General features: G+C 43.5%; 1 protein-coding gene across 1 annotated transcript in view; it reads right to left on the minus strand.

Moving 5' to 3' along the window:
• Positions 1-8,710: 8,710 nt before the first annotated feature.
• Positions 8,711-14,523, minus strand: part of ISM1 (isthmin 1) — a 66,829-nt gene continuing 61,016 nt past the window's right edge. The window contains exons 5-6 of the mRNA XM_077812045.1: positions 11,762-11,851; positions 8,711-9,228 (exon numbers count right to left, since the gene is read on the minus strand). Coding sequence (XP_077668171.1) covers positions 8,711-9,228; positions 11,762-11,851 — 608 coding nt within the window. The remainder of the gene's footprint in view (positions 9,229-11,761; positions 11,852-14,523) is intronic.

A 14,523-nucleotide genomic window follows, 5' to 3' on the forward strand; every position in this document is an offset into this window, starting at 1 on the left:
GAGCGCTGCTCTGAAACAGGACTAAGCCCTAACATACCCAGGTGTCTGTCTGTAGCTATAGGCCCATATTTGGCAGTTACTGGCTTGGTCTCTGTTTAGCAAGGCAGAACACAGGCCATAGTGTTTGAATTGTGTATTCTGCAGTAGGGGCTAATTTTGGACCAGGCATTTACCTATGATCTGAAATATCCATTGTCACAGGTCCTGATGAAGTCCTTCCAGCTGTGCCTGCCTGTCCCAGGCAAGACGACTAGACTCACTGTTCACCGCAGTGCTTCCTGGAGAGAGAGAGACTGTTGTGTGTCCAGCACAAAGAGGCTAGACCAGTGGTTCTCAAACTAGGGCCGCCGCTTGTGCAGGGAAAGCCCGCCCTTCCTGCAGCCCCCATTGGCCGGGAGCGGCGAAGTGCGGCCAGTGGGAGCCGCGATCGGCCGAACCTGCGGATGCGGCAGGTAAACAAACCGGCCCGGCCCGCCAGTGGCTTTCCCTGAACAAGCGGTGGCCCTAGTTTGAGAACCATTGGGCTAGACTCCTCTCACCTAAAATGGGGCAGAAGGCAACAGCTGGGACAGTGGAGGAGCACAATACCTCGGGAGTGAGGTAAGGGGCACTCACTGGGTCTAGCCTGAATAGAATCTGGTTTTATAATGCGGCTTTGTCAACATCCACCCGCACTTTGAGTTGCGTGTTTCCTAGGTGTATGTAAGGGAGCTGGAACGCTGTGCTTCTTTGGACCTAGTTACTTTGCAAGGTTCAAAAACCCCAAAGAGTACATCACACCATTTCAGATCAGGTCAGGATATCCAGACTCCTGCTGGGTAGCACCTTATTCCAGGCCAGGTTGTGACTGTGTAGCTGGGCAATGGCCCTTTACTCTCTTGCATCCACTACCTGGATTCAAGAGGAAGGTGGGAGAGTGTCCTCTGTGGAGGTGGGATGGGAAGGGATGAGGAATGGGTGGAACCTTGGCTGGCCAATGACCTGGTTGGTGTAACTACACTGGCATGCTGGGGATATACACAGCTCGAAGTAAAGGACTAGGAGAGGGAACTTCCCCACTGCCTCCCTCCAAAGCAGGGGAAAATGGGGAATCACAAACTGCCTTCCTGTTTGTTCCGGGGCCAGCACAACACTGCTCTGCCATTTGCTTGGAGCTTGTTACAAAGCCACCACAGAGCCCTCCACAAGCTGACAGTGAGGTCAGTGGGGCTACTCCTGGAGCAAGGTGTCGGCTAACATGAGTAAAGGTATCAAAATTAATCCTGTAATAAGTAGCGACTCTGGTGTTCAACACATGAAACATTATTTGCTCTGTTTTAAAAGGGAAATACTGTCAAATCGCTCCTTTACAAATCTAGAGCCACCCACCCTTGGTCCTGTTAGGTTTGGCTGATTGAGTCTATTTAACATCGCTATCCCTTGCAAAATATGACATTTTGAATCCTGTATTAATTGTGTGTTTAAGGAACGAAAAGCTGCTCAGTGTGTTAAAGGCTTTTTTTTGAAGGTAGAGCACAAATATAGGAAAAATGTATCACTCCCTGAACTGATAGAAAATTAGCAAGGTCATAAAATGCATGTGTGCCTTTACCAGTGTGGCTACAGGGAAAACGAATAAACCGGCTACTCAGGACATTGATGTTTTTAGCATTAGTCAAGGCATGGCTGCTGCTGGCTCAACTTACCACATCTCCTCGCAGAGAGCTAAGACGGCCTGCTTGTCCAACCTGGGGCTAAACGTCATCCCACCCTGCCGTCCAATAAGGAACTGCTGTTCTGTAGCTTTGCTTCTGTGGATGCTGCATCCTGCAAACCATTGTCATATCTGAGTCTGATCTAAAATAACGACTAGAGGGTTTCCTGCCTTTATTTACAAACACATACAAATATAAATATAGACACATATCTATGAAACCAGTAATTACTTAGTCAAACCCTTAATTTGTCTGAAACAGTGCAGGCATAATGGAAGCTGCCCACACGCTTTTCTATTGGAAATTGCAAATGGATGAAAAAATTGGAAAAAAAAGAAAACCACATGCTCCATCAGCTTTCACACAAATGTCATTAAGCCAGGCACCAGTGTATGCGCTTACTGGAAATGGCTTTCTCCCCATCCCAACACAAACTGCTCCACTTTCTCTTCCTCTTGCCCTTCCCTCCTTTCTTATTTTTATGGGTTCTAAGGGCTTGTCTACACTACTGGCTGGATCGATGGGCAGCGATCGATCCAGCGGGGGTCGATTTATTGTGTCTAGTATAAACACGATAAATCGACCGTTGATCGCTCTAGAGTTGACTCCGGTACTCCACCTCAACGAGAAGCACAAGGGGAATCGACAGGAGAGCATCTCCTGTTGACACACCGCAGTAATTAGATCTAAGTACGTCGACTTCAGCTACCTTATACACATAGCTGAAGTTGTGTAACTTAGATTCCCTTCCTCCTCCCCTCCCCCCCCCGTAGTGTAAACACACACAAGAGAGATGGAGCCATTTGATTATTTTAAATAACACCCCGCACAATGACTTTCCAACTGACTTTAAAAGGATTGTCTAAAGGTGCCATACACTTGCTGTTGAATGTTCCTGGGGTAATTGTACTGACCAAAGATAGAATCTTGCTGTGTACCTACAGATCACAAAACTAGGGCCCCAGTACTACTTGTAGGAGTGGGGTCTTATAAGTGTTCTAGCCAGCCTAAATGACTCCTTTCTGAGGAATGTCCTTGCTTCAGGGAAGCCCCTGCCAGCAGGTGGACTCGCAAGAACTATCTCAGCCCTAGTGCAGTTGAACAATGGCATTGGGTGGCGGGTTGCTGATTTCAGGCAGGCAGGCAAGAAATTTTAAAGGGCTATGGAGCTGAAGGTGCCTCTCCCTGGCAGCTAGCTCTGCATTGGTGCTTGGCCAGAGACAACAGGGCCTTTTGACTAGATTTGTTCTCCTCACAGCTCTGTGAAGGGGGAGGAGCCTATGTCAGCTATGCAGGGGGATTAGAGAAAGAGGCCAACCATATCTGGTGAGTTGGATCAGGAACCTCCTCACGGACTTTCCAGTATAATCTGAGGACCCCCAAACAATTGGTATCATTTAAAAACAAGGTAAAAGCGAAATTAGACTGTGTCCCAGTGACCTTCCCCTCACTGCTGCTCGCACTGCAGAAGGGTTTACTTTCAGTCCTAGGGCTGTTGTAACCTCTACACAGTCCCACTATGGGGACAGCCAAAGGTAGGGGCTTGTGGCATGTGGGCGGAAGTGAGCTCATTAACATAAGCATCTCCCCAGAGCAGGTCTGTAATTCCTGAGGTTGGAGCTGTCTTCTTGGACTTATGCACCAGGTCAACACGTCGGCTAGGCTGATGTATAGCCAGCATGTGTGGCCTTCTGGGATTTGAAGGCTGCGTAAATACTCAACTAGACAGGACTTGCAGGGGATATTAACTGTTTTCAAGGGGGCTAATAACTAGCTAGTTTGTTTGTAACTTTTCATTAATCAAAATGTTCTGGGTGCAAGTTAATTTCCTTTGCTCAGTTATTACTGTATATCCTCTCTCTCTCTCGGGCTACAGTTGCTGAGAGAAATGAACTGAAAGTTTTTCTGGAATCAGATAACAGCTTATCAAGGGTTGTAGCGGATTCTCCATCACTGGAAATTTGAAAATCAAGATTGGATGTTTTTTCTTAAAGATGTGCTTTAGTTCAAACAGGAATTAATTCAGGGAAATCCTATAGCCTGTGTTATACAGGAGGTCAGACTAGATGATCACAATGGTCCCTCTGGCTATATAATCTATGAATTGCTCCATGCAGGGTCTCTGGTATCTTGGTATACTGTGCTGAAATGATCTTGGGTAAACCTTTCAAAAGTGCCAGAGTTCCATTTTTAAAAGTGATTTAGTAGACTAGTAATTAACTCCCACTAATCTTATTGGAAATGGTACCATGAAAACCAGTTTCTCTCAGCTAAATAGCCTTTAATAATAAATTAATAAGGCTATCAAACTATTTAAAAAAATAATCATGATTAATTGCACTGTTAAACAATAGAATACCAGTTATTTAAATATTTTTGGATGCTTTCTAAATTTTCAAATATATTGATTTTAATTACAACACAGAATACAAAGCGTACAGTGCTCACTTTCTATTTATTTTTAATACAAATATTTGCACTGTAAAAAACAAAAGAAATAGTATATTTCAATTCACCTGCTACAAGTACTGTAGTGCAATCTCTTTATTATGAAAGTTGAACTTACAAATGTCGAATTATGTACAAAAAAATAACTGCACTCAAAAATAAAACAATATAAAACTTTATGGAGACTACAAGTCCACTCAGTCCTACTTCAGCCAATCGCTCAAACAAGTTTGGTTACATTTGCAGGCGATAATGGTGCCCGCTTGTTTACTATGTCACTTGAAAGCGAGAACAGGCATTCGCATGGCACTGTCATAACCCGCATCGCAAGATATTTATGTGCCAGAGGTGCTAAAGATTCATATGTCCCTTCATGCTTCAACCACCATTCCAGAGGACATGCATCCATGCTGATGACAGGTTCCGCTCGATAACAATCCAAAGCAGAGTGGACTGATGCATGTTCATTTTCATTATCTGAGTCAGATGCCACCAGCAGAAGGTTAATTTTTTTTTTTTTTTTGGCTGGTGGTTTGGGTTCTGTAGTTTTCACATTGGAATGTTGCTCTTCTAAGACTTCTGAAAGCATGCTCCACGCCTCGTCCCTCTCAGATTTTGGACGGCAGTTCAGATTCTTAAACCTTGGGTCAAGTGCTGTAGCTATTTTTAGAACTATCACATTGGTACCTTCTTTGCGTTTTGTCAAATCTGCAGTAACACTATTTGTAAATCAAACAACATGTGCTGGGACATCATCCGAGACTTCTATAACATGAGGGCAGAATTAGGGTAAAACAGAGCAGGGGACGTACAATTCTCCCCCAAGAAGTTCAGTCACAAATTTAATTAATGCACTATTTTTTTTAAGGAACATCATCATGGAAGCATGTCCATGGCAATGGTGGCTGAAGCATGAAGGGGCATATGAATGTTTAGCATATCTGGCACATAAATACCTTGCAACACCAGCTACAAAAATGCCATGTGAACGTCTGTTCTAGTTTTCAGGTGACATTGTAAGTAAGAAGCAGGCAGCATTATCTCCCAAAAATGTAAACAAACTTTTTTGTCTTAGCAATTGGCTGAACAAGAAATAGGACTGAGTGGACTTGTAGGCTCTAAATATTTAATAAATTTCAACTGGTATTCTATTGTTTAACCTTGTGATTAATATTTTTAATCGCAGTTAATTTTTTTGAGTTAATCGCGTGAGTTAACGGCGATTAAGCGACAGCCCTAATTTATAATGATACCTGGGGCTCTTGTACAGTGCTTTTCAGCAGTAGATCTCAAAGCATTTTACAAGGGAGGTCTGGATCAAGGGCTGCATTCCACTGACAATGCAAATCACGGCGGGGGGGGATAAACAGCTAATAAAAACTGTGATGCACGGGTCTAAATACATTGCCTGGAGCCTGAATGTATGACAAGGCCTACAGGTTTTGTTAACATAATCTCACCACTTAAAACAGCAACATAGAGCCAGGTCCATTCAAAGAAAAGACAAAATTAAGGATCATTTATTTAGCTGCGTGGAGAAAGCCTAATGGAAAATAGAGTGGGCACAGGGGGTCTCACATAAACTTATTATTGCTCCAGTTTTACAATCCCTTCTGGGGGGAGGAGGGGCATAATAGCTGTTGAGAACTCTTCAAAGAATCTCTTGGACAGTGTCAAAAATCTTTTCAAAACACTGGTTGACTAGGCAGTGTATGTGTGCGCTCGCGGTACTTAGGTATGCTTTAGTTCCCCCTACGTTTCCCTTTGTTTTATACGCTTGCTTTATTCTATTGTAAACTACATGGTAAGATTTGGTCATAACTGTTTATACTGCGTCTAGCAAGTTAGGGCCCGATCTCTCCATTTGTTTAATTAATGAGACTGAGTCAAATCCATGCCTGGCTGAATACCAGCATGTTAGAGTTACACCAGGGAGACATTTGGACAATGATCTTTAACAGTTGTTGAATGCAAAGATACAAAACCAAATGGGTTGTAATTTCAGATACAACAGTGCTAATTTTGCTTTTACTTTTTTTTATTACAGTCTGCAGTGATTGAGAATTCTTTCCTCGTGATCTCTGCTCCAGGACCAGTGCTAGGAAAACGTATACTGATCCCGAAAACATTTGTAATAGGCTGCCAAAATGTTTCTCATTTTGGCGCATTGTAAGCAGTGGGCCTTGAGAGCTTTTGTGTCACTTCGTTTATTAAAATTAAAACCTTCCCCACATACCATATTTGTTGTGTGGTTGAATGTTCATGGTGTATTATTAAAAACCTCTCCATAGTTCCACAAATCTTAAAATATATAATTAATTTGTGACTCCTGTACACATCTCTCTCCCAGAGAAACCTGAGTTGCTGGTTTCATCCCACGCTGTTAGAAATTGCTGATTACATCACTTCCTCCATTTTCAAGTCAGCTAATTGGGCAAAACACTGGTCCATTTTTAAAGACTCCCTCCCTTTGTAATGGGTGATCCTTGAGATGCCTAAATGTTTAGCCCATCTGCTGTTAATTTCACTGGCTCGAGGCTCCTTACGATGACTGGACTTGCAAGGGTTTACAAAAACTGGTTTTTATAAAAATCAAGGGGACAGATCCTGAAATGAGGGACAGTCCTTTCGTTTAGGGACATATGATGACCTGTCCTGATCAACTGATTCTGATAAAACCAAGAAGCCGAGAGATCTGCATGTTTTCCTTTTGAAATCTGATTAATCTTCATACAATAAACTGAATCCCAGTGGGTAAGGTTTCATGTTTAGTACGTATGCATGACTGACTGACTGGGACTCAAGTGAGCTAAGTGTAGCTAGCAGTGGAGTTCTCAACAAACTAATTTAAGTGTTTATTACTCCTTTTCACACACTACAATTTTCTTTTTCTTTAATGAGAATGCAGGTACCAACTGTTTAATTGTGGTTTTATTGATAGATTCACTTTTCATGGAGATCTGCAAGTTAAACATTTGCCTAGAAATAGTCTCTTTCCTGGCCATCACATTCCAACTACAGAAGCCCTGCATGTTAAAAACGCCCATTGCATGAGTTATAGCAACATTTTAATAAATACTTTACAAAAATAATGCAAGTTTTTTAAATCACTGACAACTCCTTATTCCTTCCCCACAAAAAAAACTCTTTAAAGAATAGCTTTTTCTGTATAATACTGTGCAGTCAGGACATGCTGGAAGGGAAAAGAATTAAGCAGGTGACTTATTGTACCCCAGTGAATATGTTCAAAAGTCTATATTCGTTCCTCCTTTTTAAAAAGTGCACTTATCTCTTTATAGCAGAACCCTTCTAATTACATGTAGGAATTAAGAAATCCCAGTTATCTCCTAGGTTTTTGTCAACATCCTTTTCCTTTTAACTGCACTCTTCAGCCTCAGCAAATTTTGGCCCTTTAGTCCTTGATCCTGCAAAGACTTACTTACACTGTTTCTTTCTTTGTACACACTGTGTGGCAGATTCTCTAGTGGTGTGAATTGTCATGACTACATTCCCTTCCATGGAGCTATGACCATTCATAGCAGCTGTAGATCTGCCCCTGTGCATAGTTCCATTGAAGTCACTGACTATGCACAGTGTGGGAAGTTAGGCACATTCATGTCTTTGCAGAATCCGAGGCCTTATTTTGGATTCTTCTGGTGTAGCCCAAAGGAACATGGCAGCTGCATCTCCTGGAAACCCTACCACATATATACAGCTAACACCTGAGTGACTGGAAGGGCAATGGAAGCTTCATCTGAGAATGATTAATGTTGGTTTATTGATCTTCAGCATTTCTACCTGTTTTCTCCTCCAATACTCAAGATCTTTCCCTCCCAACAATCCTTCCCCTCTTCTTAAAGATATGATTAAATACTTTCATTAATACAGCTCCAGTGAAAGTGTTATTTTTAACAGCTGTGTTTATATTAAATAAGTTACATATAAAAATGTTTATGAGAGTTTAGGCTTTTTGGCCCTGATACAAAAAAGACCCCTGTCCATGTGGCAAAGCAGGTAAGTTTGTGCTTATCTCTAAGCACATGTTTAAGTCCCATTGACTATAATGGATTTAAGCATGTGCTTAAGTGCTTTGCTGACTCAGGGCCTTTGAGCCTGATTCGCATTTCACTTCCCCTAACTTTACCCTGCAATTAGGAACCGATCGTGCATGATTTGAAATCAATAGGATTTAAAATTGACTTTAATGGGAGCAGGATCAGAGCTTTACTGATTTACACTGATGTAAAATCTGTATCAAGCTCTTTATTCAGCATGAATTTATTCACACTATTTTTCCCTGTGGGTTTTTCTTTCTTTTGAAATAAAATGCATTTTATTGCTATATAAGCTTCTATCATTAAAGGTTTTATGTATGTTTGTATGCAGAGAAGTGTGAGTGTGTGAGATATATGCATATATAAATTACACACACACACAGAGAAAAATACACATGTATTATATACAAATATATACACTCATACTAAAGATACTGACCAACCCCATTTCAAATAGATTGTGCCATCTATGGGAATGATCCCCATTTTCCTGTCTGAGGAGGAAAAATCCCTTCAGTATTCCCTTGCTTCCTGAAACTGCTTGTAATAGTCTTCATCTGAAGGGTTTTCTGTACATTTCTGACCATTGTTAGGGGGCCGTGCTTCATTGTATCGGCTCCAGTCTCCTTTGCATATAATCCAAGGCAAAATGTCTACTTTGTAATGGAGCTCGGCGGAGAATTCTACGCTGATCAGGTTTGGTGTGCCCGCCCCTTTCCCCCGAGTAATCAGCTGCATATTGTCATCATAGCAACAGTGCTGCGCTGCTAACGTTGTGCTCTCCAAGGAAAGCATAGAGCGGATACAATATCGGGCTGTGGGCTTGTAGATCTCCAATTTTTCCTTTGGCCCACTGGCATCTTTCCAGCGAAAGTTTTTCCGCTTAATCCGATCATAGATCTCCGCAGTGCTGTAAGCGACTTCTGTGGGGTAGGTGCAAGGGCAGCTGGGTAGGTCATTAACCACTTTGTGCATGTATTTCTTCAAGAACTCACTTTTGCAGCTCATCCATCTTTCGCAACTATCAGTGTCTGTGTGAGGAGCAGAGATACATTACACAGCATGTAAATTAATGACATAGCTACCAAGATAACACAATGAAGATAACCAATGAGAGAAATGTAACTGTCCTGCAGAAAGTTCTGTGTAACCAAGTAAGGGCTATAAAGCATGCCTGCTTGCAGTGTGGTGACTTATCTTGCTACTGGATAATCAAGAAAGCAAGTAAGTGAATGATATGACAGGAAAAGGCCATCCTACTGTGCATTACATTGCCATAGCTACGTGTATCCTTGGCACTTACTCAGCTTTCATCTTCTTAGGCTTTCAAAGTGCCTTACAAACTTTAATTAAACCGGGCAACAGCCCAGTGAAGTACAATAGACATCAGACCCCGGTTTCGCAAGTGAGTGAACTTGAAGCACAGAGAGGTTAAGTGACTTGCCCTAGGTTAAACAGTGACTCCGAATTGTGAATAGATACTGGCAGCCCTTGCTGTTGACCCTCAGCTCCAAAACCCAAAATCACACAGCCTTCCTGTAACACCACTTGGGGTTCTGAAATGGTACGTGAGGCTCAACTGGTTTATAATGACACTAAAGACTCCAAGATGATCAGCATAGCCTTGTATTTATGAAAAATACTTTGGTTAGGGCTTCATTTATTTTTCTCTTGCCACGTCCTCTGCCTCTCCCAAAAGGATCTTTCAAACAGCTGCAGTTCGAACATGGAGACTGGTCTACAGCACCCAGTAGCAGTTCCAGTTACATGATGTACCATCAGACAATTTCCATAAATTAGGATGGTCTAATGGCACTAGACCTACGAATTTTGGTGCAGCGTGGAGGGGTGGCCAGAGTAGAACATTTACAGCTGCTGTTAATGGATTATGTAGAAGGGGACTGGAGAGAATCAGTCAAGTTTCTCATATTGTTTTTTGGGGGTCCAAATAATCTCAAACTATGGGTCTGGTCCCACACGTAGGGGCTTCATTCCAGATTCATAGAATCGTACAATATCAGGGTTGCAAGGAATCTCAGAAGGTCATCTAGGCCAACCCCCCTGCTCAAAGCAGGACCAATCCCCAACTAAATCATCCCAGCCAGGGCTTTGTCAAGCCTGACCTTAAAGACCTCTAAGGAAGGAGATTCCACCGCCTCCCTCGGTAACCCATTCCAGTGCTTCACCATCCTCCTAGTGAAAAATTTTTTTCCTAATATCCAACCTAAACCTCCCCCACTGCAACTTGAGATCATTACTCCTTGTTCTGTCATCTGCTACCACCGAGAACAGTCTAGATCCATCCTCTTTGGAACTCCCTTTCAGGTAGTTAAAAGCAGCTATCAAATTCCCCCTCATTCTTCTCTTCTGCAAACTAAATAATCCCAGTCCCCTCAGCCTCTCCTCATAAGTCATGTGCTCCAGCCCCCTAATCATTTGTGTTGCCCTCCGCTGGACTCTTTCCAATTTTTCCACATCCTTTTTGTAGTGTGGGACCCAAAACTGGACACAGTACTCCAGATGAGGCCTCACCAATGCTGAATAGAGGGGAATGATCATGTCCCTGGATCTGCTGGCAATGCCCCTACTTATACAGCCCAAAATGCTGTTAGCCTTCTTGGCAACAAGGGCACACTGTTGACTCATATCCAGCTTCTCGTCCACTGTAACCCCTAGATCTCTTTCTGCAGAACTGCTGCCTCGCCACTTGGTTCCTAGCAACTTTATTTATGTCATCAGCATTTAATGGGTCTCATCACATGAGTAAGGTGAGCAAAGTTTGGGCCTAAATATTCCAAACATATTAACTCAATGATTTCATGTTCAGTTTTTCATACATTTAAGTCACATTCCCAGTTGTCAATAAGTACTATAGTTTGCCTTACAAGCATACACTAGGATTCGGCATGCCAGGTAATACTGTTTATCCAACTTGTCTAGTATCCTACCTCCGTAAGTGACCAATCCCTGATGCTTCCATGGTAGGGAATAAACCCTCACAGTACACGTGGCCCATTACGTGCACTGTTGTACATGAATGGAAGAAAGTTACATACAGTAATCAGCTCCTACCCTGAGGCATTGATTTGGTTGACCCTATCTTGCCAGCCACAGCTACAAATGCTATCATTGCTCATAAAATTATCCCGCTCACATCAGCTACAGCTGTAACGCTTATAAAAATGACCATGAATAAAATGCTGCTATAGCGCCTTCAACTGAGGCTATCGAAGCACTTGCAAATTAACGTTGAGCAGTATAGCACTGCTGTGAGGTAAGGACGCAGCATCCCTGTTTTACAACTGGGGGAACTGAGGCACAGAGAGCGACTTTGGTGATTTGCGGAAAGTTATTCAGAAAGAATCCCGTGACAGAGCTAGGGATAGAACCAAGATACTCTGAGGTCTAGTGCTGTTCCTTAACAATAAAATAATTAACAGAAATTTGACTCATTTTTAAGACAGAGGCTTATGAGCCCAAATATTATAGTGATAGTTTAAAAAAAAAATCCTAAAAGGAGCTTGTCTCTTTACAGTAAGAAATACTAGATGGCCAGCTGCTTACCAACTTCGAATAGCTTGGTGGCATTGAACTCTTCGCTTCCTGCAAGTAAGCTCACTTCTGTGGCAGCTGTCCTGAAGGTGTCTTCAATCCCTAAAGACAAACACAAACTAATAGCTGTGTTTTCTTAACAGTAAATAACAATGAAAAACAAAAACAAACAAAGTTTTTATTGCATTGCCTCTGTTGAGTTTAGTGCTGGAGGAAAACATTAACAATATAATGATGAGAAACAGGCTGACCTTGCGGTTTCCCTGTAGATAACTGGTGTACTTGCTCGGCCGTCCTTCAAATAGCCAGGCCAAAAGTTCCAAACTTGGGTGCCTAGAGCTAGTTAGGGCACCTACATCTATATTTAGGTATGTAACTAAGTGGCCTGGTTTTTTAGCTGCCCAGTAACTCCCAGGAATTCCAATAGAAGCTTCAGGTGCAAAGTACCAGTGAAAATCCATCCATTTGGTTAGGTGGCCAAGTTTACAGATCCAGATAGCCTTTTCCTAGCATGTGTTAGGGATGGTTGATGACATCTCAACTTGTTGAGAAATTTCTTAGTGAAAGCTGTAAAGCACAATGTGGAATCTGAAACCTATTGGAGCCCATGCTCCAGCTGAGTTGAAATGCTCCAAAATGCTTAACTGGCACTTTTTTGTGGGGGGAGCTGGAGCAGCGATGGTCCCAGGTCAGGTGACTCCTTTCTCTCCCCAGCTGCAGAGAGTCAGTAAGTGCTGATGCTAGGCCTGGGTGGGGGCACTTGGCAGCAAGTCAGCTGGAGGGAGCTGGGGATGCTGCAGCCAGGGGAGCATTGGGGTACAGAGCTGCCAGGAGTCCAGGGTGGAGCTGGAGTCGGGCAGCAGGACCACATGGATAGTGGAGGGAGGAGCCTGGCCCAGGTAGGGAGAGGCAGGGACAGGACAGACTCTATGGAGAGTCACTCACTGCTCGCCCAGGCCTCCCTCAGCTCCCCCGGTCTTTCTCCTTGCTCCCTGCACTACCTCTCAGCCACCCTCTGCTCCCTTCCAGGGCCTCCCACGGCCCTGCATTCCAGCACTGCTGTTTCAGACTCCAACACTGGTTGGAGACCACCTCAGCTCCACCTTTTAAACTGATGGGCGACTTGCTAACATGTTCATGTTTACTTGTTGGCAGGATACCAAATGTTTTTCAGTGAGTGAATGCAATAGTGCCCGCCCCAACAAGCTGAAAATGTATTTGTGTGCTTCGTTCTTCAGTTACATTCTCTTCCACTGCTAGGGGAATGAAAGGAGTTGGGAGGAAAGAGACAAATATGGAGATAATGGTCCAAAAATCTTAGAAACTTGGGTTGCCTGGCAAGCTCCAGTAAAGCGTTTGGCACCAGCCGAGAGAACCATGGAATAACAAAAAAAAGTGTGAAAACATGGTCATTACTGGGCTAATTGTATCATGCTCAAATGAACACCCTTTCGATGCTATTTTATTGAGCATATATGTACTTAGCTAACTACTATTCTGTTTATATGAAAGCCCTTCAAAGAAGCATTTCAGCATGTAATTTTTATTCCACTGCATCATATATTTCAAAAGTAAGACCAGAAAACTCTCAGGATACAAAAACCGTGTGGTTAATGTAGCCTGTTTCCCTTCCATCCCCTTTCCAGTGAACTTTATCGTGGGCTTGTTACTGGTGCACAGTAATACAAACCAGTGCCTTGCAGAGCTTCCAAAGAGCCTCAGGCTTCCTTACAATAATTTATTGTAAGGGCTTTGCCTTAACTGCAGCTGTAGATGCAGAATAATAGATACCCCAGAATCCTTACAAGGTAATAATTCGCTGCAGAGGTTCTGCTGGCAGTATAAACAGTAGACGCTGAGCTTTTTGCCCTGATCATTTTAAAAATACCAGCAGAGACTCGAAGAGTGTATTACATTTTCCTTGCTGATCCTCAGGTGTCTGTTATGTGACATAATACATTCTTTCAAGTCTGCCATGGTTTGATGCTCGATGGTAATAAATACCTGAGACTATAACTGGGAGATGGTGACCTCTTCTGGATTTAACCCATTGTTGTTCAGGTTTGATGGGGTGGGGGAATGATCAGCTAGCAGATTACTTGTATGTGTGAGAGTCAGTGTTTCCTGCAGTGGCTAGCAAACAGCAAGCAACATCCTGAGATGGATGGGTGTGCACGTCAGAGAGTAACTGCCACACACTGCTTGTAGAGTGACTTTAAAAATCTCTTGCAGTGCTGGTATTTGTATAGTCCCAGTGCAACAGCTGATCTCATACTTAGGATTTTACAGGTCTTTCACTTCCTTTACCTTCCAAACTGTGAAGCTAAACGTGGCAAAATGTTGGTGAAATGCAATCTGCTGGGGTGTGCTCCCCCTGGCTCTGCCCAGGCACCCCCTTCCCCCAAGGCCCCACCCCCACCCTGCTTCTTCTCACCCCTGCTCTGCCCCCACCCTGCCCAGTTCGGACCCCAGCCCTGAGCGCATGGCACCCTCGCTTCTCCCCCCCAGTGCCTCCTGCCGCTGCGAAACAGCTGATCCAGCTGATCCGTGGCAGGCGGCAGGAGGGAGAGGGAGGCACTGATCAGTGGGGCCTGCCAGTGGGCAGGAAGCGCGGAGGGGAGGGGAAGGTTCTGGTAGGGGGGCTGCCAGTGGCTGCTCAGCACCCACCATTTTTTCCCCATGGGTGCTCCAGTCCTGGAGCACCCACGGAGTCGGCACCTATGTACTGTAATGTGGATGCACCATTCTGCTCTCTGCAGTGTAATTATACAGCT

The sequence above is a fragment of the Eretmochelys imbricata genome, chromosome 3, assembly GCF_965152235.1.
Source record: "Eretmochelys imbricata isolate rEreImb1 chromosome 3, rEreImb1.hap1, whole genome shotgun sequence".
NCBI lineage: Eukaryota > Metazoa > Chordata > Testudines > Cheloniidae > Eretmochelys > Eretmochelys imbricata.